The sequence below is a fragment of the Phoenix dactylifera genome, chromosome 8 (assembly GCF_009389715.1).
Source record: "Phoenix dactylifera cultivar Barhee BC4 chromosome 8, palm_55x_up_171113_PBpolish2nd_filt_p, whole genome shotgun sequence".
Lineage (NCBI taxonomy): Eukaryota > Viridiplantae > Streptophyta > Magnoliopsida > Arecales > Arecaceae > Phoenix > Phoenix dactylifera.
This window is the reverse complement of record NC_052399.1, coordinates 7,107,339-7,133,214: the sequence shown is the minus strand read 5'-3', so window position 1 is coordinate 7,133,214 and position 25,876 is coordinate 7,107,339. Positions and strand designations below refer to the sequence as shown.

The following is a 25,876-nucleotide window of genomic DNA, read 5'->3' as shown; positions in this document are numbered from 1 at the left end:
ACAATAGGTGTGACTGACAAATCATCATCATTGGTTCCATTAGGACACCAATAATTAAACTATCATTGGATGGGTCGTTAATTGCTTTAGCTAACAAATATTCTTCTGCGATGGTTTCAACCCAATCAACCTCTTTACTCTCTTCAGAATCATTGGGTTGTTTGCACACATTAAAAATGTTCAGTTCTAAGGTCATATTACCGAAAGAAAGCTTCATGACGCCATTCCTACAATTAATCAATGCATTAGAAGTTGCAAAGAACGGACGTCCTAAAATGACCGGAATCTGAGACTGTGAGTTCGAAGCCGGATGTGTGTCCAATACAATAAAATCGACAGAAAAGTAGAATTTGTCTACTTGGACTAATACATCCTCGATAATCCCCCTTGGAATTTTAACTGACCTGTCAGCTAATTGCAAAGTGACGGAGGTTGGCTTCAACTCACCTAAACCAAGTTGCTCATAGACAGAATATGGCAACAAATTCACACTCGCCCCTAAATCTAACAATGCTCGCTCTATCCTAAAGTCACCTATGATGCATGAGATGGTTGGGCAACCTGGATCTTTATATTTAGGGAGAATGTTGTGCTGCAAAATAGCACTCACATTTTTAGTTAAAAATGCCTTCTTCTTAACATTTAATCGGCGCTTGACGGTACACAAGTCCTTTAAAAATTTGGCATATGAGGGTACTTGTTTGATTGCATCAAGAAGAGGTATATTGATTTTTACTTGTTTAAAAAGCTCAAGAATTTCAGAGTTAGGTTCGAGCTTTTGTAACGGCTTTAACCGTTGTGGAAAAGGTGGAGGAAAAGGACATTCAACTTTCTTAGTAGAAGTTGGGACCTCAACTTCTTCTTTGTCCCTTTCATCAACTTTGGGAGCATCAGAATTAGAAGTGACTTGCGGTCTTGATGGGACGGTTTGATCAATGACTTTCCCATTACGCAAAGTCATGATGCTCTTTGCATGCTCTGTATGCGAACTAGAGGGAGCCGTATTATTACTACCGTGCACTTGTGGGTTAGGTTGGGGTTGAGCTGAAAGCTTACCCTTCTCTTGGGTACTTAGGACGGTAGTCAACATTGACAATTGGTTCCTTATGTCTTCAAAATTTCGAGTATTTTGAGCATTGATATTAGCTTGACCTTGTAGAAAAGTTTGTATGGATTGCAAAGTATCCTCGATATTTGGCTTTTGAGATGGTGATGGTGCATAAGTAGGATGTGCAGGTGGAGGAGCTGAATGGTGTGACTGTTGAGGATGATCGTTTCTCCACCTAAAGTTTGGATGATTCTTCCAACCAGGGTTATAGGTATTCGAGTATGGATCGTTATAAGGCTTTTGGTAGGAGTTCATAGCATTCGCTTGATCGTGCAAGACTTCTTTGAATGCCGGTATGGTGGGGCAATCTGTAGTGGTATGACCTGACATATCGCAGATACCACAACACTCGTTTCTAAGCTCTATAGTCTTGACAGGCTCAACCTTCCTAAGCTCAATTTCTTCTACCTTCCTAGTGAGGGCTGCCATTTTAGCATGAAGATCATCCTCAGTTCTGAGGTTGTAAAGGCCTCCCTGTACAGAGCTAGTGGGCTTAGGCAAAGACTTATTATTTCTATCCCCGTTATCCCAAAGTTGGGCAGTCTCAGCAAGGGAATCCAAATACTCCCATGCCTCATCAGGGTGTTTTTCTAAAAATCTACCATTGCACATGGTCTCTACAAATTGTTTTAACTGCGAAGATAAACCTTCATAAAAGAAGCTAATGGTTCTCCAAGTTTCGAATCCGTGATGAGGGCATGAGAGAAGAAGGTCTTTTAATCTTTCCCAACATTCATAAAATGTTTCATTATCTTTTTGTTGGAAATTGCTAATATGTCTTTTTAAAAAGTTGGTCCTTTGTGTGGGGAAGAACTTCTTTAAAAATTCTCTCTGCATATCTTGCCAATTTCTTATTGATCTAGGTCGCAGAGAGTTTAGCCATGTTTTGGCCTTATCCTTTAGAGAGAAAGGAAACAATGTCAACTTGAGGACATCCTCGGTGACATTTGGCACTCTAAATGTAATGCTCAATTCTTCAAAATCCTTTAAATGAAGATACGGACTCTCGGACTCTAACCCATGAAACTTGGGCAGCAATTGGATTACCCCTGGTTTGATGTCAAAATGACCTACATTATCAGGAAAAATTATGCATGAAGGCTGACTAGTCCTAGCCGGTTGTAGGTATTGTCTTAGAGTCATAATATGGGGTTCAAGTTCTCGATTGTGGTGACTCCCCGCATCTTCATTTAGATCAGCCATCTCACAAGGTGTGAGATATTGCGAAGGAATTTCAGAGGTATGTCCTAAGGGATGATCTAAAGTTGTACGACTTAATCGACCGGTGTCGTCCCTATTCCACTTTAGCATGCAAAATATTTCCCTCTTCTTTTTTTTTCTTTTTCTCTTTTTTTTTAAAAAAATAAAAGAAAATAAAAAAATAAATATAAGTACCAACTAAAGATACCCTAAAACGACATCCTAAAACAAAAATCCTATTCACAATCAAACATGCAACAAAACATTACACCTCAATTTCTAATGTTTTTCTTAAATTTCTAGACAGCTCCTAACTGGTTTGAAGAGGGCACCTAAGCCTCCAATCCGGTCTAATGAACCGAGTTGACCAGGTAAGCTCCCAGGTAAGTGGAGGGGTCACGATGCGTTCGCAAAGGTCCCACTTAAAACCCACTTGCCTCGAACAGATGAACTGTCTCCCTTATAGGGACAAAGCTTGCCTAGACATCAACTAAGCCACAGAGCGAAATTGGTGCAACTTTCGGTGGTCTTCGTCCTATTGAGCTCGAATGTCCTTAGGGGCCAACGTCTAGTTGATTTTAGTTAAGCTTAGGATATTTATGCACTGGGGTGATTTCTGGGCTAAGGACGAGTGATGAAATCCCGACCTTATCTTTTTAAATGGGTTCAGCCCTTAGAATATTTTATGCTGATGCCTTATACTATATGCAACAATCAAGAGATTTTTTTTAATATTTTATGACATGACATTAAATTTCATTGAATAGGTGATCAAGCAAATTATTTATTTATTTATTTTTTAAATTTTATGAGTTATAGTTTGAAATTTGAATTCTGAAATTTGAAATTTGAAATTTGAAATTTTAGGTTTTTTTCTTTTTTTATTTTTGAATAATCACCCTTGATCTTTTCTTAAAGTTTTTTTTTTCTTAAATTTTCAATTAGCAACAAGGGTTAATGAGATATGATAACGATAAAATTCCGATTCTAAAAAAAATAAATGCAGAAAATTTAAAGTAGAAAGCAGCAAGGTTTCGTATTAATCTGATGGTCTTAAAAGTCTCAGAATGTCAATCAGACCGTTCAGATTATTCAACAATGTGTTGTCCACTAGCTGACCAAATTTGAGTCAAATCAGATGGCTAATTTCTATGATATCAGAGTTTGATGCAAACTGTGCAGGAAATTAAAAATAGTAGTAAAGATGTAATTTAATTTTTTTTTTCAAGAGAAAAATACTAACTACTAAGGTAAAAATTAAATCTAAAATTATACTAATAACTCAGCCGTTCCCCGGCAACGGCGCCAAAAACTTGGTGCTTTTGAAAAACTGTTCTCCCAAGTGCAGGAGAATCGCACAAGTAGTATAACTCGGAAGTCCGAGGTCGATTCCTCAGGGAACGAAATATGGATTATTAGTTTAATTTCAGATTAATTGATTCAATGAACTTGTGGATTAAGATGATGGTTTGCAAATAGAAAATAAACTAGTAAATAGAGAGTCGAAGTTTGGATATATTAAAAATGGTGTAGGGATCCAGAATCTCCTTTAATAATATCAAGTTCATGCAATAAATTCTATGATTCTTTTGTTTTCCTTTAAAAAGTATAAGCAGATAAAATTTAATTATTGAGTATGTTCTTGATAACATGAATTCTCTTTTTAAGCATTCAACGTGCCTTAGAACGTCAACGATGAATCAAATAATTGAGGAAAACATGTATCAATAAGCATAAATCATAAAAGAATTTTCAACATATGAGAATCATAACATAATCAAAAGATAAATCGTATAAAGCAAAGGATTAGAATTTACATCATGAACTCGGTACACCAAAGGATCCTCCTTCACCCATCACCAAGGATTTTAGCTCATCATCTTCCTCTCTCTTTCTCACTCTTTTTTTTTTTTTTTTTTTTAATAACAGAAACAGGGCATCCCCTGTTTCTATTTTTTTTTTTTCTTCTTTTTCTTGCTACTGCAGCAGCCCGGCTCTCCTTTTTTTCTTTCGAATGAGCGCTCCCCTGTTCTTCCTCCCCCTCCCCTTCTTATAGATCGCCGGAGCATGGCGTGGAGGAGAAGCGGGTGCGGAAGGAAAGAGGCGCGGGCTGAGGCGGAGGAGGAGCGATGATCGCGGGATTGTTCTAGTGAAGATGAATCGATGGAGGAGGAAGACAGCTGCGGTTGGATCGCGATCTCTTCCGGATGGCCGCTGGGAAGCTTGTGAATGGCTGGGAGGTGAAGCGGAATCAGTGGAGGAGCGTTGCAGATCTGGAGGACGCCCGGAAGGGAGAACGGCTGGGTGATCGCAGAGATAATCATGAACGGCTGCTGGCGGCATCAACAGGATGCTGAGGTCTTAATACGGGAGCTGGGATCATGGAAGAATCAGTGGAGGAGCATTGCAGATGCGTGGGAGATTTGGGAGAGGCGGATCCCGGCTGGGCGCGGGTTGCTCGGATGCTGGGATTGTGCACGGGAGTGGAAGCCGCGGACGGATGCTGGGCGTTGATCACGGTTGCTGCGACGTTGGAGCTGAAACGGGTCCGGAAGAAGGGATGGACGCGTGAGCCGGTGGGAGACTCGGATGGATCGCGGACGGCAGGGGCGTGGACGAGTGAATTGCGAACGTCTAGGATCGCTGGGACTCAATTTCCGGAAGCTGGGATTACGGGGGAAAGAAGATCATGTGGGAGAAGCTTCACGGGCTCGGGCAGGATCAGAACGGAACTCATCACGGGTGTGGACGACCTAGAGGGGACTCGTTGATCACGGGATGATCGCTGATGTGGCCATTTCGGATGTCCCATTGCGTGTTGTCTTAGGATGGCTGGCATATACCCCTCGAGTGCAAGTGTGCTTGAAGATTGGTGGGTTTGATCACCATGACCAGGTTGGGCGTATGTGGTCTAAGTTATGCATTTGTCTAGGCCCAATTTATTCTAAATACGCATTATAACTTTGATTTCTGATCACCTGCACCCAATCAAAAATATAATATTAAATTAGTGATAATATCGTTATCCGTTGGCAATAATACTAATTTAAGTAGTATGTAGATCGTACTTTTGTACTCTCATCATCCACCCCAGTCCTCCCTAGATGAGGTGTCTGCAAGTCAGCTATCAGTTGAAATGCGGCTCCTCTTAAGTATTATATCTAGGACCCTCTTCCCTAAGACTGGCCGTTTTGACTTTGTATCTGAGAGGGACCTAGCCCTAATGTACTACATTCTTCAAGATACCCCAATCAACTTTCCTAAGCTCATCTATAAATACCTATGTGAGCCTCTAGACAAACCAAGGCTTACTCTTCCCTATGGGATGCTGTACACATTGATCTTCAGGGAGTTAGAGGTCCCCATTCCTGAGGGGGAACCCTCTCGCGCACTGCGATACACAGATCGCATGGGTGAGGGAACTCTTCACAGGATGGGATTTGATAAGGTTGAGGGAGTCTGGGTCCGGAAACCATCCTCTTCCACACCTACTGACCCTACTACTCGTCACTCCCCCAGCCTTGATCATGACTCCGATTTTTCCACCTATCCCTCCACTTCAGCACCATCCACTTCAGCCGGACCCTCCACTGCACCACCTTCTAAGCCACAGGAGGTCCGGATCTCTCCTGAGCAGCTCCGGGAGTTGCGGCAGGAGATCGTGAGGGATCTTCGGGACGACCTACTGCGGGAGCTCCGAGGTCCAGCGGCTGCTCCCTCCACTGCCCTGGTTCATTCATTGGCAGCCGTGACCGAGATGACGGCTCATCTGAGGGAAGAGATTTACAATGTCAGAAGCCTTATACAAGCCCAATTTTCAAATATGAGCGATGTCACGAGTAACACAAGAAAGATGCGAGATGACATCCGACAGGACCTAGGCAGCCAGAGTCAGGGGGCCGAGCGTCTAGCCAATGTACTGATCTCCAAGTTGGATACCCTCCAGGAGAATCTGACTGAGCTTACCTCAATCCAGAATAGGGCCACCTCGGAGATCATAAAGCAGCTAGGAAACATTACAGATGGGATCAGTCTAATTATGCAACAATCTAGACTGAGCAAGGGAGCCACATCCTCCACAAAGAAATCCTAGTATAGCTTGTTTTCTCTTTTTGATATGTACTTACTGCTATACTTTTTGATGTATCTACAAGTGTACTTAAATTTACATCAATACAATGAGTAGACATTTCTCTTCAAATTGTGCAAATTTGATCTCTAATTACTTTTGTGATGTGCTTTCTTTCTTTTTGCTATGATGACAAAAAGGAGGAGAAAATATATTGAATAGACATGTAAAGGGAATCAATAAAAAGAAACCTTTTAAAACACAAAATAATTTGTTCTAAATGGATTCGATACCTCGAGGCTCATTATCTCTCTGTTGGGGCTCCTAAAGGAGTAATCTCCAGAATCTATTCAAGGGATATTCGGATATTAGTCGAATCATACTCAAGAACAAATTGGCAGATTTTCTCTCTAAAAACAAAAAATTCAAGTTCAAAAGCTTCAATACACTAAAAGAAAATTCAGAGAATCTAAACAAAGTTGAATGCATGTGTTGAGGGGGAGAATCTGAAATTTTAAGAAAGCAAACTCATTAAATATATATAAGCCAAACAATTGATTGCATGACATGAAGGCTTATATAATTCCAAATGAAAGGGGGAGCTTTAACTTCAAAATTTACTGTTTCACACCTTTCAGTTTTGGATAAATTAAATAACTAGACACTTGAATTCATTTTAAAATTTTACTATAAATCTCCTTGTTTGTTGAGCAATTCACTTTACATATACTCAATGTTTTGTCATCATCAAAAAGGGGGAGATTGTGGAGTGATTGATTATAACCCTACTTGATTTTGATGAGCTCAAAGCATTTGAGTATATCTTATGTTGTACTAATGAATTCAATCTAGTGTTTCAGTCAAATACTTGTAAATTTATGGTTAAGTGTCTCTAGATTTGGTTCAATACATTTTGGATAAGTAAAGAACTCAATTTGAACCAAAGTCTGAGACTCGAGTCGACTCCAGAAAATTACGAGTCGACTCCAAGCATATCAGAAGCACTGGCACGAGCTCGAGTCGACTCCTGTACATTACGAGTCGACTCTGACTGAGAACAGACAGACGGACAGAAAGAATCATCTCAGAACCTGTCAACGAGTCGACTCCTGAAGGGCGCGAGTCGACTCCGATGCTTGCCGAGTCGACTCCAGAGTAGAACGAATCGACTCCAGGGAGTAACAGACAGAAAGACAGAGAAGCTATTTTGGATCCTGAGAGCCGAGTCGACTCCGATGGCTGGCAGGTCGACTCCTAAGGAAGCGAGAGTCGACTCCCAGAGGAAAACAAGGCAAAAGTCAGAGAGCAAATTTCGGACATTGTGAGCCGAGTCAACTCCCGCAAAGTCCGAGTCGACTCCAAGACAGCGCAACCCCAAAGACAGAAGACGGTATTTTCGTCTCTGAGAGGCGAGTCGACTCCAAGACAGTTGGAGTCGACTCCAAGGCAGCGCGACCCCAAAAGACAGAAGACTGTTTTTCGGATACTGAGAGCCGAGTCGACTCCGAGACAGTTCGAGTCGACTCCGAGACGGCACAAGTCAACAGACAGAAGATCGGGATTTCTGGGTCTGAGCGCCGAGTCGACTCCCAGAATTTCCGAGTCGACTCGAGTGAGCAAACTTGAAAAATACATCTCAGGATTCCTTGGAACGAGTCGTCTCCAAAAATGCCAGGTCAGCTCCGGACATTGGGGAGTCGACTCCAGGTTGAGTCGAGTCGACTCCAAGTCGAGACAGCACTTTAATTCAAATCCGGAACAGTTGCCGAGCCGTCTCCAGAAAAGCACGAGTCGACTCCTGCAACAGGCGAGTCGACTCCAGATCGCGCGAGTTGACTCCGATCCCAACGGAAACATTGTCAGGAGTTGCAGAATGTGCAGAACGGCTACAATATTGTGTCTAACGGCTAGTTTCCATGGGGAATGGCTTAAATAGCCACAGAGAACTGTAGCAAGGTAGAGAAGTGACATTCCTTTCAAAGAAAACAAGAAATCTCTACCTACCAAAATTTTTCAAAGGGAATACACGGAAAAGAAGGAAGAGAGGCATTAAACTCCATCCAACCAACTCTTTCCAGCATTCAAGAAGTCTCCGTCAGTCATCAAGTCTTCGAGACATTCAAGAGGAGACCCCGAGTTCGAGAAGCCCTCCTCTACATCTTCATAAATTTGTTTGAGGGCTCTTAACTTCTCTATTATTTATATCGCTGAATATCTGCTTGTTAAGAAGCTTTATTTTTCTATTTGTTTTTCAAACCATTTGTTCCTTACTTGATTCAATCAGGGGATTGAATCAAGGGTGTAAAAGTTTGTTGGTAAGCCTAGGTTGAAACCAACGGTGTAAGGGTTTGATTGTGATCCCGGAAAAACAATCGGGTGGTTCTAGTCGGTGAGCCTGGAAAAACCGACCGAGTTCGTTGTGATCTCGTAAAACAACAAGTTAGGTTGTGAGATTGTAAAACAACCGGCTGTAATCCGAGGGATTATAGTGAATTCCCAAGTGAGGCTTGGAGAGTGGATGTAGGAGCAAGGGTTAGCTCCGAACCACTATAAATTTCCTTGTGTTTGTGATTACTTTATTGTCTCTTACTTTCCTTTCATTCACTGCATATAGCAACTAATTAATCCACTTGCAAAAGTTTTAATTAGTTACTCACAAAGCTTTTAAATTACAATAATTATTTTAAAACCCAATTCACCCCCCCTCTTGGGTTGTCTATCTGGGCAACATATATATATTAATTTTCTGCATATACGATTGCTAAAAATTAACTAGGAAAATATAATTTTATAGGCTCTCAATAATTGCCAAATAGATATAGGATCTGTAGGGTATGCCTCATAGATATGGGATGATTTCTTCTTCATAGATATAGGACCCTATATCCTAACTTGAAGTGCAGCAAAAAAAATGCATTGAAGAGCCACCCGGTGGATGGCAAGCCTCACCATTGCAGTCTTTAACATTTTATCAGAAAACATTTAGAACTTTAAATTACTTCGAGAAAAGTTCTCAAATCTTGAGGAGTGAAAGATCGCAAGAAAAACTGCAAGGACAGTGCAAAGAAGCATGTAACCCTGTTTAACCTTCTTGTATAAATAGTTCTACCCTGGCCTAAACTCTTTAATTATTTTATTTTTGGTTAGTTGGTAGAGAGATGAAAAAGATTGATGGCTCAATGCAATTCTGTGATCCCAGCTATAGGAATTCTTCAGCATGGATTTATCACAATGTAAAAGTTAGTACCTGTTTGAGATTAGATCCTAATGGTAACAACAACATTTCCTCGAAGTTTATTCTTGCAGCTCAGTTTGCTAGACTCGACAACTTTTAGGCCATGGAATATTTGAGGTAACCACAACTAGGACAATGGCGATCTTCTAAAATGTTGCGATTGGAAATGTAATTTTTGATTAGATTGATTTGGTTCATGGTCTTCCATCTTTCGCAGAAACGAGCTCCATCTCTTTGAGACAACCTTCCTCAAGCCCTACTGATGGCTCCCTTCTGTGTTCCTTGAGGTAATCACCAATGTTCTCTAATTTGCAAGGCTCTATTTTGCAGGTTTAATTCCCGTTTGATGTCCCGGTACTCAAAAAATTCTTTGGTTATGAACTCTATCCTGGTTTCCATGGTGGCGTCCATGCAAAGATAGAAGCAGCACGCAAGGAATGGCAGGAGAACGAGCAGAAGAAAATTTCCTGTGCACAGTCTTTGAGTCAGTTGAATGATGTTGGTTCCTTAACTATAGGCAAAAAGCATCCCCCAGTCTCTTCCAATTCCAAATTTCCACGTTTGAGGCCAATCATTTTATCCAGGTACAACATGCATGCTGAATTCTGGTATCATTAAGCTTCCATGACACTATATTGGCATCTTTCATATCATCAAATTCCTGAGTACATGGAGCTGCATGCCTGGGGGTTGGCAATTGAAACAATCTGACTGAGCATGGCGCTGCTTCTGTGGAATAAGGCTCATAGATCAATATCCATAGACAGTATTAAAACCAGGGTGGCCTGATCTGTCCGCAACCATATCTCGACCTCAAAATGTTAGGTACTTCCTTGCATTGGCTCCTATATATTGGCAGCAATCCTTGTTATGGTCAATGAGTGTTCCAGACTAACAATTCCCCTGGATACATTTCAGAAAATCCAAACTGAAGGAATCCTGATTATAAAGTTGTACCAATAGTCATCGAGCAGTTCCTTTCAATCTCGAAACAGTCGCTGGCTGCAACAAGAAGTGCATCAGCTCTTTACCATCTGCCTCAATTAAAGCCCAGCCAGCCTCCTTGGTGATTCCTCTGTGATCCATCAACTTCCTCACCTTCTCTGCTCCATTCCACTCCCCCATTGAAGCATATATGTTGGAGAGCAGCACATACTCCCCACTTGCATCATGTCTCATCTTTAGAAGTTGTTCATTTGCACGCTCTCCCAACTCGACATTCCCATGGATCCTACAAGCTCCAAGCAATGTCCTCCACACAATAGGATTTGGCTCAATCTTCATAGCATCCACAAATTTGAATGCCTCTTCCAGTAGGCCAGCGCGTCCCAGCATGTCCACCATACACCCATAATGCTTAATATTTGGCTCGATCGCATACTCATTTTGCATGAGGGAGAAGTATTCCCTGCCCTCTTTGACCAACCCACCATGACTGCAACCAACCAAGACAGCAACAAAAGTGATCTCATCCGGCCTCACCTTCTCTCTGAGCATATCTTTGAACAGAAACACGGATTCTTTGCTGTGCCCATGGAAAGCTAACCCTCCAATGATTGAATTCCAAGTAGAAACATCCCTCTCCCTCATGCCTCTAAAGACCTCCATGGCTCCCTCTATGCTCCCACACTTTGCATACATATCTATCAGTGCATTCCCAGTAACTACACTCAAGCCACTTCTCGAACACATCTTCAGAAGAGAGTGGTGTATCCTCTGCCCAAAATCAAGAGCCCCAGAGTCGGCACAAGCTGACAGTGAGCTCAACATGGTGACCTCGTCAGGCCGTTCTCCTGCCCGACACATCTGATCAAACACCTCCATCGCCTGCATTTGTGATCCACACTGCACATACCCAGCGATCATCGCATTCCATGACACGACATCCCTCTCCGGGACTCGATCAAACAACTCCTGAGCCCTCGCCATCTCACCTTGCTTCGCATAACCAGTGATCATGACATTCCAGGAGACCAAGTCTTTTGACGGGGTCTCGTCGAACAGCTGACGGGCAACGTCCAGTTCGCCTCTCCTTGCATAGCCGGCAATCAGAGCGGACCACGCGACAACATCCCGTCTTGCAGGGCCGTCGAATAGAGCAGCAGCCACCGCCAGGTCCCCACAATTGGCGTGCAAGTTAATGAGGGCGTTCCTGACGAAGGCATCGGATTCCAGGCCAAATTTAACGATCTTGGCGTGGAATTGGGCGCCGGTGGAGGCCGAGGAGAGCTTGGTGCAGGCCCTGAGGAGGAAGGGGAAGGTGAGCTTGTTGGGCCAGGTGCCACCCCTCTCCATCCGGGCGTAGAGGGAGATGGCGTCAATAGGTGTGGGGGTGTGGGCGGCGCCGCGGATGATGGTGTTCCACATGAAGAGGTCCGGGTGGGGGATTTGGTCGAACAGGCGGCGGGCGTAGGGCATAGCACCGGGGACGGAGACGGCGGAGGAGAAAAGGAGCTCTCGAAGGGCGGAGGGGTGGGCGAGGAAGCCTCGTACGACCATGAGGGCGTGGATTTGCTTGAGAGCGCGGAGGCTCCGACACCGCTGCCATATTCCTGTTTGGGGTCGTTTGTTGCCGGATTTTCTTATCATGAGCTCCGGCAAGGCTTTCCGTGACCCGGAAAATGCCCTGGCACTGTGAGCTTTGCTGGTTGGTTGCTAAATTTATAATCCGTCCATGCACAATTTACGGTGAGTGCCGAGAGCTGACCGAGTAGCCCTCGGAAGGTGATTCGTCTACAGTGATAGAATAGATTTAAGGTAAAGACGGCTAGCGCCAGCCCACTTGTACAAGATATATGGATGAGCACTCAGAAGTGAAGTGTGTATTCCTGATGGTTAGACACATTCACATGGGAGCTAATGGGTAGCTGACTGTGTTGCTTCTTTTGTAGCTCAAAACGAGTTTTCATGGTGGCTATCCTGCGTCGTCTGCCATGGAATATTTTATTTTCTAATTTTTTTAATATATTCATACTATATATATATATATATATATATATATATATATATATATATATATATATATATATATATATATATGAGCTGTCCGTTCTATATTAAAAAAATAAAAAAACATACACCGGCTTTATCAAATACATTAACATGCTTAATTCTCACTATCCAAATCATCAAAAACAGCCCTACCCATACCCACAACACCATTTTTTCAAGTTCACCCCCAAATATTCGGATGGTGCATCAGCCTCCCATTTTGACCCCTTTTTAATCTTCTCAGCTTTGTAAAAAAAAAAGAAGCGCCAACCACCTCTTTCTACCCCCCATTAGTTAATTTTTCTGGTTTTGCGGGCAGTGGTTTGGCCTACTCGGAAGCCTAAGCTTTGGTTTAGCGATAGTAAGTTTTCATATTTTTTAACATTCTAATAAAAAATATTTTTTAATTAAAAATGATAATTTATTAATTAAGATAATTTCTTATATCCTTGTCTGAAATATTATAATGAAACTTGCTGTTCTTTGGCTTTAGATTCTTCAACATGATTTGCATGTTTTGCCATGCGCTATCTGAATATATGGTCTTTTTGGTTGACATATACATTTACTGAAAGCTTTGCTTATTGATAGCATATAAACATTTGCCTATGAATTACCAACGAGATAGACAAATTCAGAAGCTCAAAAAAGAGGAAAGAAAGAGAAGTAAACGTATATTGAACTATTCCAATGAAGCCCGGGACTGTGTCGTATAGCAATGGATTAACAAACTTCCGTCGCATCCATTTTCAATTCATAGCTCCCTGGTCGGGAGAGATCTAACAATAGGTGCCCCAGAAGCTAGGAAATCAACATATCTATGCACGTCTGGAAACATGGATCTTTAACCCATGAGCCATTGATAATATGGTCATCATCCTATATTTCACTGGATGATTTGGCACCAGAGCAAATGTAAAGAACCTGCAAAGGATGGCGAGTGTCATCTTCATCTGGAGATAAGCAGAATCCTTCCCCAAACATATCCGAGGTCCGGCCTGAGAATTAAATCATAGACACCAACGTAAAAATATTAGGAGAAGAAAAGAATGCATCTGTTGTTATGGTGGATGTACCTGGAAAGCTGTGAATTTAAATGGCGATACACTTTGGAGCATGCCATTTTTGAACCATCTCTCGGGCCTAAAGGATGCAGCATCTGGCCCCCAGTTGTACTCCATTCTTCCCATAGAGTAGGGAACATAGGTAACCATTCCACCAGCTTTAACTTGGGTTCCATCAGGCAAAACATCATCCTCTAGGATACCTTTTGGGTCCTACATTATTTGACAAACAGAGTTTTATCAGTAATCAACACCTTGTTCCACCAGGCCTATGAGACAAGCAGAACAAATATTGATGATTGAAAGACTGATTTCGAGCTTAAATTGGCAGTGCAGTCACCTGAGGAACTGCAGGATACAGTCGAAGTGTCTCGGTGATGCATGCATGCAAGTATACCAGTCTTCCCAAGGAATCATAATTTAGAAGCTCTGCAAACTGATTTACCCTGCTGCTGAAGGACTTGACATCGTTGGGAACATATGAAATCAACTTGACCTTCTCTTCCTTGGCTCGTTCTTCTTCATAGGCCTTGAGCTCAAAGTAGAGCTTATCAGCTACAGCAGGGTGCGTCATGAGCATGTAGATGAACCACGAGAGGGTTGTTGCTGTTGTATCTCTTCCCGCAATCACAAAGTTGAGGACCACATCTCTAAGGCTTTTCTCATCACTGAAACTGCTGTCAGGCACCTCTCCCAGCTCGATAAACCTAGATAGTATGTCATGCTTGATCTGTTTGTGCTTGTCCATGCATGACAAGTAGTTAGAAGAAAGAGTTGAACATGAGTTGTTTAATAAATAAGCTTGCTGCTTTTTTCTTTTCTTTTTTTGATGTAATACCGCATTTGTTATGTTGGACTCAAGATTTCAGCAACTTGGTCCTTGTCTATCTAATTCAATAACAAGTTTGTGCATACCTAATAAGTTAAAACCTGAAATGCTACTCAGGTTTTCTTTTTGAGGTCTCAGTACATAAAGGTTTTAACGGCCCTTGGCCCAGACCATTTACTAGCTCTTACTCTTTAGCTTGACCTCGTATGTTCATCTGTCATCTTTGCTGCACTGTTAGCCAAGCCAAGCAGCACAGCCTTAAGCACCATTTCGTCGAACCTTTAAGCTTTTTAACTAATTCACTTCTTTTAAAACATTTGCTTCTTCTATTTATATGGACCTTGAAGTGGAAGACCGTTACCTCTCTGATTCCACTAGCTCGGGCTCTCTCGATCTCTGCTTTTCTCTTTCGAATCACATCATATGTAAAGTCATCCACCGCCTTGATGCTTCGTTCAAGTAGAGCCTCCGAGCCTGCACGAAGAAATCTCTTTATCCTCCAGAGGGGATCAATGAATCGGAGCGTTACAATTATGTTGGCAGCATCAAATGCTTGAGCAAAGCTGTTATCAGGCAGGTGGGGAGAGAGTGTTCCAATTTCAACTCCAAACCCAACCTTGCATATGGAGTCCAATGTCATTCTCATAAACAAGTCCTGTATATTTTTGTCCAAAACAGTGCTGAATTAGAGCTTTGACATAAACTGAGGTATGCATAACATATGCTCAGAAGATGGAGGCTTACCTGCATGTCCATGTCTTGATTATTTATTGATAATTGGCACAATATATTGGAGAGCTTCAAAGCATATTCTCTAAAAACTTTTGTACTGAAATCCCTCAGGTTTTTGGAAGCAAACTCCAAGCTCGCCGTCTTCCGCTGCTTCCGCCACATATCTCCATCTGCATTGAAGATGCCATCACCCAGCAAGACATCCATGTACGATCGATACAACTCTCCCTTTAAAATAGAATAACTCCTGTTAGGATTATGCATAAATGAGAAGTCGAATTAAACAAACTTTTGGCGTCAGTCTCATATTACAAGTACTTTTACCTTGGGGTAATTGTCGAAGTTGGTTTTGAGGACATGCTCTACATTTGCTGGGTCTGCAATGTAAGTGAAAGATCTGAAGGGCATTGAGACAGTTATGGTCTTCGACACAGATAGGTATTCAGCGAGCCAGTCATGCATTCGATCATAGTTTCTTAGTTGTTCGATGGCTGCTCCGATGATAGGCCATGTCTTCGGGCCTTTATGGTTCCTTTGACTCCATCTATGAATCAAGATCCATGACAAGACTACCATGATGAGTGTCAGGCAATTGTGAAGTGCAGATGTGGAGGAAGACATTGCGGGCATCTGGTAAACTTCTTCCATCTGAGTATATGTTTAAAAGAACTGTGATGGCTTCATTTCGGAATTGAGAGTTAGGAGATAGCTGTTTATAAGAGGAATGGGAAAGAATGAGTAGTTGAGATGTGGGTGATAGGTGTGGCCAATGGACAAAGTCACTATTCCTTGAGCCATCTTGGTGTGACTAAGAATAGATGATTTCATTCCTTTAGTGTTCCAAACCTAACCAAATAGATTAAGGGATGTGGCTCCCGTATTCATTTGAGTAAATTTGAATATTCTTAGCCTCACTAACATTCACCATGTAGGTTGTAAATATTCATGGATTCCAAGTGATTAACCTGATTTTTCTTTTTTGATTGGTAGAAAACTTATCATATGTATCTTAATATTTCTGCGAATAATATCATTCTTCAGAATTGTTCATGCAAACTAAAAATGATGCATGGGCAATTAAGTTGAATAATGCTGCTATTAGCAAAAATCTGAAACATAAAATTAAGGAGCATACTGTTCCTCTTTTCCCTTCTAGATATAACTTAAAATTATGCAGCCTCCATATGGGTGTCAGCTGCATCTTTAGGAACAGCAGCTGGCCGTCCCTACACATACAACCAACCTTTCAGGGAGTGATTAATATAATAGGAAGGTCGGCAGCGATCGGCACAAGTATGCCATGTACCCATTTTGAGATTAGTCTCTTCCTGTGAGGAGAGGATCCTATCTAGATATAGGAGTTTCGTGTGCAACTTCTATATCATATAAAAGGTCCATGATGATCTCAGTCATCCATTTGAGACAGGTTGGCCTGGACCCATTGAGTAGGAAATTCTATCGCATCCAACAGATCCACTGCTTCAAACTTTAGATAAAAAGGTATTAGAGGAAGCAACAGACCTATAACTACCTTGTTGCTTTGCAGAGCACTCAATATCTTGAAAGTAGCATATAAGAGGGTCACCTCCCTTCATCACTTTTCCCTGGACAACTTCTTTCAATATCTATCTCAAAGGTTAGAGATTCCGATTGATGACGATCTCATGTTTCATCTTCACCCTCTCCCCCCCAACTTCTGCCTTCCTTTCCAAATAATATTGCAGTATCATGCACCAGAATCTTCTCTCTCTCTCTCTCTCTCTCTCTCTCTCTCTCTCTCTCTCTCTCTCTCTATCTATCTATCTATCTATCTCTCTCTCTCTAATATCATACACTTATATCTTAATCAGTTCTTGCCCACCTATTGGCTGGTGGGATTTAAGATTGTTATATCTTATCCAATTAGACCCAGTTTGCTTTCTCTCATCTTGCTTGAATTCATCAATAGACATAACAGAGTTAATTGTTAGATCATTACTCAACTTGGTTCCTTGTTTTTTTCTCAATAGGAAATGGAACATGGTGCTTTAGGGCTAAGCAAGGGAGACGATGATATGGACTTGCCACCAGGTTTCCGGTTCCACCCTACCGATGAAGAACTCATTACTCACTACCTTTACCAGAAGGTCATGGATGCCAGCTTTAATGCCAGAGCCATTGGGGAAGTTGACTTGAACAAATCTGAGCCATGGGATTTGCCCTGTAAGCTTCCTTTGATGTCCCTTCAATCCTTCCTCATCTTTTCCTCAAGTCTGTTATCTTATCTCTGAGATTATGTTCTTGTATGGAAGTCAAAGCTGGAACAGGAGAGAAGTCTGGGTACTTCTTCTGCCTCAGGGATAGGAAGTATCCAACTGGTTTGAAGACAAACAGGGCTACAGAGGCTGGATACTGGAAGGCAACCGGAAAAGATAAGGAGATTCACCAAGGAAAGTTTCTTATTGGGATGAAGAAGACCCTTGTTTTCTACAGAGGCAGAGCACCCAAAGGAGAGAGGACCAACTGGGTCATGCATGAATACAGATTAGAGAGAAAGGATCCTTTCTACAACCTCTCTAGAACAGCAATGGTACTCATATCTCTCTAAACCTCTCGCGTTTCCTAATTACAGATTGTTTTAATTTATTTTCTCTTCGCATTGTTTCCTGTGTGTTAGAATGAGTGGGTGATATGTAAAGTATTCCATAAGAATTCAGGAGAGAAGAAAGACACACAACTCGCTGGGATGGGCTCCTGGTTTGAAGATGGATTGGATTCTACTCTTCTAGGTCCATTGATAAATGATTCCCACAGAAGCAAGAACAAAGCCTCTTCGGCATCTGTCCCAACTCACGTGACCTGCTTCTCCGATGCCTTGGAGGGTGAGATGAGCCATTGGGAGCTGTTGCAGAATTGCTACAACTTTGCCTCTCTCTCTACGTCCAGTTCTTCACCATCATCACTAAATCATTTTGAGATGTCTCCGCCAGGCTCCTTGAATACCACCCATGGGGCTTCTCAGATCCCAGGTGCCAGTTTGGTGCAATTGCTTGAGAACAATGGGTATAGCATGGAAAAAAAGAGTTTCAAAAGAGAGAGGGATAATAGCATCACAGCTCTCACAAACAATTATATGGAGATGCACTTATTTGATTGCCAAGAGAACCCAAATGCTTCAGCAAGGCCTCTGCACCCAGATGGATGTTTCTGAGCCACTCGAAGAAAAGGATTTCATGCAAGCAAAAAGATTAAATTCCAGGAGAGAGAACTGTACAACTGGTGTGTGCATATGTAAATATTGGGTTCAGTATGCAGATTTAGAACTTCAGAAGATGACATTAAATTGGAATATTTCGGTGTGACGATCAATGTTTTGTAATGATATTTCTTATATTGCTTGAAAGCATTGTTTACGAGTGTCATCTGGGAGCATTTCAGCTTAAGATTACACTGGTGCCTATTTAGTGGCCTGATGTGGTTTTATTACTCAAGTGACAGCAAACTACAAATCTCGTGGATACGAAAATCCTTATACCTTGAGACTTCCATCTTATGGGCATTCAATTAGCAAAATCAAACATGAGACACTGACTATTATACCAAAACTCCGAACATAGATCGCTTGAAGTATTACATATTTCGGTCTTTTGTTGAGGCAGCGAGCAATGAAGGTTATGGGTCTTATTACATTGGATACCGTATTGCTTCATCCCAACATCTTCTTTTGTCTCTTTCATAACCGGCCCTGCAATTCTTTTATATGTGGCTTGAGTCCGTTAGGTCGCCTACTCAAAATTCCTTCCATCCATATCAGGTGCAAGATCTAATCTGTTATTTATGAGAATTTGTTTTCATATGTTTCACATCAGTAGGAAATTCTGATTGGTGTTATCGGATCATATGATCAACAACCAAAGTCATGATTGTGACATAACAACTTCTAGTTCTGTTTCTGTACTAGTGTGATGTGAAAATGTTCCTGTGGTGAAGAAAATGAAAGAAGATGATGACAAAAAGCTAGAAAGCATAATGTTCTCTTTACTATTAAAGTGGTCCTTAGGGAAGAAGCTTCAGTTGTAAGTTGTAGGGATCATCATATCTTTGTTTTTGTCGTAATGTTTGAAAAATTTACAGATCATCACATGGTTTGCCGACTAAAAACCTAATGCACCATCGTCAAGGTATCTTAATTTATGTTATTAGCTATAGATGTAATTTAGACTTTCCAGAAATGACCATCTTTTCCTCCATGAAGGCAGGCTTATTTAGGTGAATGGCTATGGTCCTTAGTATGAAACTCCTTGATCATTTGAATCAATTATCTGTGGCTCACCTAACACTCCTAATCATTTGCCAACCTTAGCCAAGACTTCATTGGTTTAATTTCTTCTAACCAAATAAATTAATCACTTCATCACATACGAAGTAATAGCATATTCACTTCATATAGTCCAAGGAAGTGCAAGTAGATTGTTTACACAGAAAGTGTAGATTAAAAAAATTGAACTCTTCTTGTCTTTTGGAACCAGGTTAAGGACCATCTTTGTGTAACTCTTTGATTAACTCTTGCAGGCCATGTTGCTTTGGTGTCACGGGGTGAGTTTACATCTCTTTCAAGAGATATGCTCCTAGATCTTCTGTGGGTAAGTTGAGACAAATCAGAGGATTCAAACAATAGTTAATGATTACTACCATCCAATTCTTCTGCACAAGTTGATTAGGATGAAGCCAAGGAAAAAAATTAAAAGACAGCAGAAAACTGAGGTGCTGGCCATCTCTTGTGCTGACGATGTCACGGGATCGAGTCATGTTATCGCCATGAGATGTTCTTGGTTGATCAGTGCAAACTCCATGACGCCCACGTGATTAATCTTATCAAATGTATTCAGCCTGATATTTGTTTGGTTGCCTTAGGAGGCCTAAGACTTTCAATTCATTATGTAACTTATCTTTGCAGTACAATATAAGTAAAATCTGCAACCACTTTTTATTATATTAAAGAAGGTAAGAATTTTAAACTCCTGCTTCAGAATTCAGTAACATTCATTGGATCCTACTGGCCCTAAATCAAAATGATTAAAAAAGGCATTGCATTATCTTGGATTCAGATTCCCCTCAAACAACTCCATTTGATGTATGTCTTGGGGTTCCATGACATCTCAAATTTTTTGAGTCATTCAGCATGCTATTGGAATGGCTTAGTTCACAACCAAATCTAACATATTACAATCTACCATGGCTTTTGGAGATTTAAAGTTCAATCTGATCCAGATAAAAAGCTTGATTAACTTGCATATAAAACTTTATTACATCGAATGATATCAACAATGGAGAAATAAAACCTGGTCAAGAATTCCTTGACCATATTATCAGTCTTCCTCAAAAGAGTGCTGATTAAGGGAAAAAAATTACAAGAGAAACTAAAATAAAAGCAAAATCTAATGGGCATTGCTTGCTTATGCAAGCTCAAATCGAGTCATTCAGCATGCTATTGGAATGGCTTAGTTGACAACCAAATCTAACATATTACAATCTACCATGGCTTTGGAGATTTAAAGTTCAATCTGATCCAGATAAAAAGCTTAATTAACTTGCATATAAAACTTTATTGCATCGAATGACATCAACAATGGAGAAATAAAACCTGGTCAAGAATTCCTTGACCATATTATCAGTCTTCCTCAAAAGAGTGCTGATTAAGGGAAAAAAAATTACAAGAGCAACTAAAATAAAAGCAAAATCTAATGGGCATTGCTTGCTAATGCAAGCTCAAATAGAGCTCTCATACCTTGTTTTTTCGCCACCTTTCCGTATGTCCCTCTCCCCAGTCTCATTGCCTTGTCCATCTCCAGGCCACCAACAGCACTGCCACCAATGCCTCCCTTTTTCTTCAGTCTCCCCAGTAGTACCTTCAGGACTCTCTCATCCCCTCCCACAGCCTCCGACACACTCTCCGCCACCACGGCCTCAGCCGGAATTTGCCTCCCCCACTTCCTCATCAACTTCTCCGACTCGTAAACACCATAGTAAGCAGTCCAAAAGGATGCCCTCAGGAAACCTTTCTCCCTCCCCTTCACCATCCATCTCCTCATCCCTTCCTCCAGTCTTGACGAGACTCCACCCATGTCGGACCCGCTTTCCAGCACCATTTCCATCTCCCTCAGCTCCTGTGCAGATAAAACCTTCTCCTCGAATCGGCACCTCTCACAGTGGCAATGAAACTTCCATCTTTTAGACATCTCTCTTCGCTTGCTCAGTGGCGAGAACACGTCGAAGTAGGCGAAGGTGATCTCTTCCCCTGCCTTCACATCCCTTGAGGCATGGACCACCACCCTGTCACCGATATGCAATCTCCTCGCGTTGGGGCTGCACGAGTGATTCACAAAGGAAGGCAATATCCACAGCCCGACGCCGCAGTAGCCGCTGTTCTTCCCAAGAACTTTGGCAGAGAATGCCTCTTCGGTTAGACAATTCACATCCAGGACCTTCAAGATCCTATCCACGTCTGGCTCTCTGTTCTCGAGAATGAAGCTCTCCTTTGCCGCTCCTGGACTGAAGAGTCCCATTACAGGAATCCCCGGACCACCTTCCTCATCCCCTGCGGACAGTGTGTAGATCAAATAGAGGGTCCTGCTGCATTTCTCCGTGGCGTCGAGAATCTTGTCCACAAAGTCCTTCCACATCACCATTCTGGCGTTCTCGCCAGGCCCGCCGGCCGTCTCCGGCAGAATCCCTCTTCCAAGCACAATCGCCTTCGTTATCACCAGCGGCGTTCCAGCTTCGACGCTCTTGGTGGCGAAGAGCCCCCTTCCACCATTGGCCGATCTCCGGACCTCGACTGGACCAACGTATTCTGCGAGCTCGGGAGGATTTCCACCAAACCCGTTCAGCAACCAGTCTGAAATATCCAGAGCGCCTGTTCTCGACTGGGCCTCCAATCTCCTGCATCGCCCCAAGAGCCTTCGAAGAGCTTCCGCGTTGCCCGTTCCCTGATTGACGAAGGCCTGCTGGAAGCAGCCGGACGCTTGCGTGTACAGGTCGAGATCGAGCAAGATCTTGCCCTTACAAATGATGGCCTTGAGGTGGGTAGGATCGATCTCGAGCACGCGATCGCAGTCCTCCAATGCACCAGAGAGATCCCGAAGCCGTGACCGTGCCTCCGCGCGGTTGGAGAGGGCCAAGCAGAGGGTCTTGTGGAGCTTGGCGTCGCTGCTGGGTGAGTGCTGGTGGTCGCAGAGGGAGATGAGGTGGGTGTAGAGGTTGATGTATTCCTTCCAGTCCTCCCTGAGGGAAAGCTCCGTTGCCCTGGATCTTAGGAGATGCATCTCCTCCTCTATACCTCCCGTCATCTTTTCCTTGCTCTGCGATCGATTCCCTTCTAACCCTGGATCGTGAACGGGTTATTAATTTGTTGTGCGTGTTCTTGGTTTGAGTTGGTATTTTTTGAAATCGCTAATGTAACGGTCGGATGTCAAGCGGCATTGCTGGTTTTGTAACGGCTAGTGCGGGGGTCTCGGTTGGCCTTTTTAACCGTCGTCGCTGAGCATAACGGCTAGTCCGAGCTTGGGGAGAAGGCAGCGGCAGAGGAGAAAAATATTCCAAGGAAGCCGACGGGACTGGAGTGGACGACGGTCGAAGCTTCCGTCAGTGCAGACCTGCCTCTTTGTTCGTTCCTTCATCCACTAAACTACTAGCCAAAAGCATGTCATTAACATTTTAAGTCAAGCCAAAAATAAACTTGGCTCGATTAAGCTCGACTTCATTAGGCTTAAAAATATATACATATAATATAAGTTTACATAGTGGATATTGGTTCTTAGATCCAACCCTTTGTTGTATGGGTTATTTCAAGTTTGTTTAATTTTTGAACTATGGTTGAATCAAGCTTGAATTAAGCACTAATTCAATCTTAAATTGAGCTTGCTTTGTGCTTGAATTAATTTAACTCGATTTTTTTGAGTTTAAAAAGATAGTAAACAAATCAAGCTCATTTCAATTTTTAAGCTTGAAATTAGTTTTAAACCAAGCTTGATGAGTCCTAGAGATTAAGCTCTCCTGGATTACACCCCTGCAAGGCATGTAATGGCTATATAAGGTAAGGTTCAATAAGTTGGACGACTTCCATAGCCAACAAAAAATCGTGCGTGGGGGAGAGAAACCTCACCAATGCTGACGGTCTACATTGTTCCCATTACTTAAAGCATGAAAAAAAAAAGGAACATGTGCTTTGAAAGCCTCTTACTTGAGCATCAAGTGACCACATAATAGACAGAAAATAGTTAGTAAGCTAAAATATATTACAAACTATGTATTTGAGAATGAAAGCTGCTGCTTTTGATCTAGACTTCTTAAAACACATAGAAATTAATTTGAATGCTTCTATACTAGAAATCAAGTGAAAGCATGGGATCCTTCCATTAAAATTATCAATTTTGTATCCACTTGATTTAAGGGAAAAACTTTTAAAACATGTGATTTTTTATTTGTATTTATTATTAATTTTGTGCTACAAGTAGTAAGACGGCTACTTTTTAGAAGTACCATCATTGAAAGTAATTGATGCAACATCATGGACCAGAGATCTAATCAAGCCAAGATTATTTTTACAACTAGCTTTCACATTTGCAGCAAGGATATAGGCACATTTGTCCATAGTCCATATGGATTATGGGTCAATAGCAGGCAAAGGGAGACGGGCCAAGGCAAGAAAGATGGACGTCGCCGGAACTTGAGAGAGTTAAGCAAAAAATAGGAGAGGTGGAAAACGAGAAGCTCCAATGGAAGCAAATCCTACATGCATTTTTAAAGCATATGCCTCCTATCGATACACTCTGATACTATTTGTAAAGATTCAGGACTTCACCTAAAAGTATTAGTAGGAAGTTATTATTCGGATTTTCTAACCCCATATAAGTACCTAAGATTTATTCAGTATATAATTGTACAGGCCTAAACATACACCTGCACAAGTCTTCAACAAAAAATAGATTAGTAAAAAAAATATTTGGTGATATACAGTGTATTCATGTCTATCCATCTATCTATACAAAGCTCCGATCACTGTAGCAATATAAGGAAGAAGATTTGTCCACAATTGAATTTTACAGTAGTGTGAATCACGATGGCTGTATTTGGAAGAAGAGTTGTCCCAATTAGAGTTGGAGCATAAAAAATATTTTAAATAGTTTTGGTTGTAGCTTTCAGTCTGACAAAAAAAGAATATAGTTTAGATCCGAGATCAGGCCCATGATCTGGATCCAGCGTTAATGACGTGATCCAGCTAACAATATTTCAACCGTGTCCCAGCGGTGGGTAACGGTCAATAATGGGAACACCCTGTGGGGCCATCATGACTCATGGTGCAGAAAAATCTTTCCTCTAATCTCAGTTTTCGGAAAGTCCAAGTCATGGGCCATCGAGCCACGCGTCGGCCCTAGATACGTTGACTCATAGGTTGCCGTGGAAACCACGATCAATAAAGCGACGACTTGAAGTCAATGGGCGGGCATTAAGTCAGCAGTTCTAATTACTAATTAAGCTTTAATAACGAGACTACCTTACCTCACTCTCTCTGAGTACACCAGGAGGATTAGAGAAAGCAGGTGAGTTCACCATCTGTCTGCTTCTGCATCTCTACTTTCAAAAAATAAAAATAAAAATCATATTAGAAGAGATTGCCTACATGATCATGTACTTTCTCATGACCAGCACTTCCATTGCATGTTTGCTGTTTTATTCTTTTTGTTGTAAGCAATGATTTGTTATATAGAAGATAGAAGGAATAGAAATATTATCCTTCCTACTGTAAATCCCTCGGAAGGTTCAGAGGGTGCAAAGTTTCTAGGGCTGCTGCTTCTGGGAAAAGCGCTCACTCATGAAAGCAGGCTTACTGAGACAACCATAACAAGTCCTGTTGTGGTTCAAATTTGGCCCGAGGGTGACCATGCTGGGGGAGTCGAGGAAGCTACTGGCTGGAGCAGAGAAAGGAAAGCCACCTTCCGTGCGACGGTGTACTTGCACAAATCCTCACCGATGGTTCCGGTGAGAGCCCTCCGACGCTCAAGTTAGAGTAGATCTTCGTTGGTCCAAGAAGTCTCTTAAGCGTTACCTGACGGAGCTATTTATAGTCCCCGTAAAGGTGCCCAGGTGGCGGAGGTATAGCCCATCCTCATCATAGGAGGAGATAGCTTTTAGCCAGATGGTGCGCAGCTAGAGCTTGCTTGAGGTGCACGGCGTAGGCTATTCTTGTAAACGGTAAGATGTTGGTAGATATGGCAGGACATGGCTGGGGTAGCAGAGCATGGTCCCTGATTGATATGGCGTGGCGTGGCCAGCAAGCAAAACATGGTGCGGTGATGCTGCTGCAGGGCATGGCTGCAGCATGTGGACAATGAGATCGGCCTTCGAAGGTCAGCCTTCTGAGGTCTGCTCGGCCTTCTGGGTCGGCTCGGCCTTCTGAGGTTGGTTCGGTCTTCTGAGGTCGGCTCGGCCAGAATTGGGTGACTTCATGCCGAAAATAGGACGATTCATTTTGCCTTCCATCAAGTCCTTTTGCAATGGGCATATATTTTAGGATAGGATCAGAGTTTCTTGGGGTTTCAATCGTTCACTCAGTGTTAACAATTGTCTTTTTAACCTCCATCAATATTTGTAAAAGAGTACCAAAGGA

At 42.1% G+C, this 25,876-nt stretch overlaps 4 protein-coding genes and 1 non-coding gene across 7 annotated transcripts; 2 read left to right on the top strand and 3 right to left on the bottom strand.

Moving 5' to 3' along the window:
- The first annotated feature begins 1,790 nt into the window (after window positions 1-1,790).
- On the top strand, window positions 1,791-1,899 carry LOC120111810. Its single transcript, XR_005513205.1, has one exon. It is a non-coding gene; the product is annotated as a small nucleolar RNA R71 (small nucleolar RNA).
- Window positions 1,900-9,577: 7,678 nt separating this feature from the next.
- Window positions 9,578-12,468, bottom strand: LOC103698129 (pentatricopeptide repeat-containing protein At5g15300). The gene has a single exon (XM_008780116.4). It carries the CDS (start codon window positions 12,199-12,201, stop codon window positions 10,576-10,578), a length of 1,626 nt encoding a protein of 541 aa, XP_008778338.2. The 5' UTR covers window positions 12,202-12,468; the 3' UTR covers window positions 9,578-10,575.
- A 768-nt stretch (window positions 12,469-13,236) lies between these two features.
- LOC103698133 (cytochrome P450 704B1) lies at window positions 13,237-15,866 on the bottom strand. Its single transcript, XM_039129673.1, has 6 exons — window positions 15,553-15,866; window positions 15,241-15,456; window positions 14,837-15,151; window positions 14,008-14,397; window positions 13,680-13,880; window positions 13,237-13,601 (listed from the first exon to the last, which is right to left on the bottom strand). Exons 1-6 carry the CDS (start codon window positions 15,856-15,858, stop codon window positions 13,422-13,424), a joined length of 1,608 nt encoding a protein of 535 aa, XP_038985601.1. The 5' UTR covers window positions 15,859-15,866; the 3' UTR covers window positions 13,237-13,421.
- Window positions 15,867-16,775: 909 nt separating this feature from the next.
- On the top strand, window positions 16,776-18,650 carry LOC103698130 (NAC domain-containing protein 79-like). 3 transcript variants are annotated; one of them, XM_008780118.4, is made up of 4 exons: window positions 16,776-16,864; window positions 17,238-17,430; window positions 17,520-17,797; window positions 17,885-18,650. In XM_008780118.4, the coding sequence occupies exons 2-4, from the start codon at window positions 17,241-17,243 to the stop codon at window positions 18,416-18,418; spliced, it is 1,002 nt and encodes a 333-aa protein (XP_008778340.2). In that variant the 5' UTR covers window positions 16,776-16,864; window positions 17,238-17,240; the 3' UTR covers window positions 18,419-18,650. The 3 variants fall into 3 exon arrangements, with proteins under 3 accessions (XP_008778340.2, XP_026657302.2, XP_008778339.2); XM_026801501.2 differs by lacking the exon at window positions 16,776-16,864 and having other exon boundaries at window positions 16,871-17,430; window positions 17,918-18,650; XM_008780117.4 differs by lacking the exon at window positions 16,776-16,864 and having other exon boundaries at window positions 16,871-17,430.
- A 1,843-nt stretch (window positions 18,651-20,493) lies between these two features.
- LOC103698132 (methyltransferase FGSG_00040) lies at window positions 20,494-23,028 on the bottom strand. The gene has a single exon (XM_008780120.4). It carries the CDS (start codon window positions 22,554-22,556, stop codon window positions 20,949-20,951), a length of 1,608 nt encoding a protein of 535 aa, XP_008778342.2. The 5' UTR covers window positions 22,557-23,028; the 3' UTR covers window positions 20,494-20,948.
- Window positions 23,029-25,876: the final 2,848 nt, after the last annotated feature.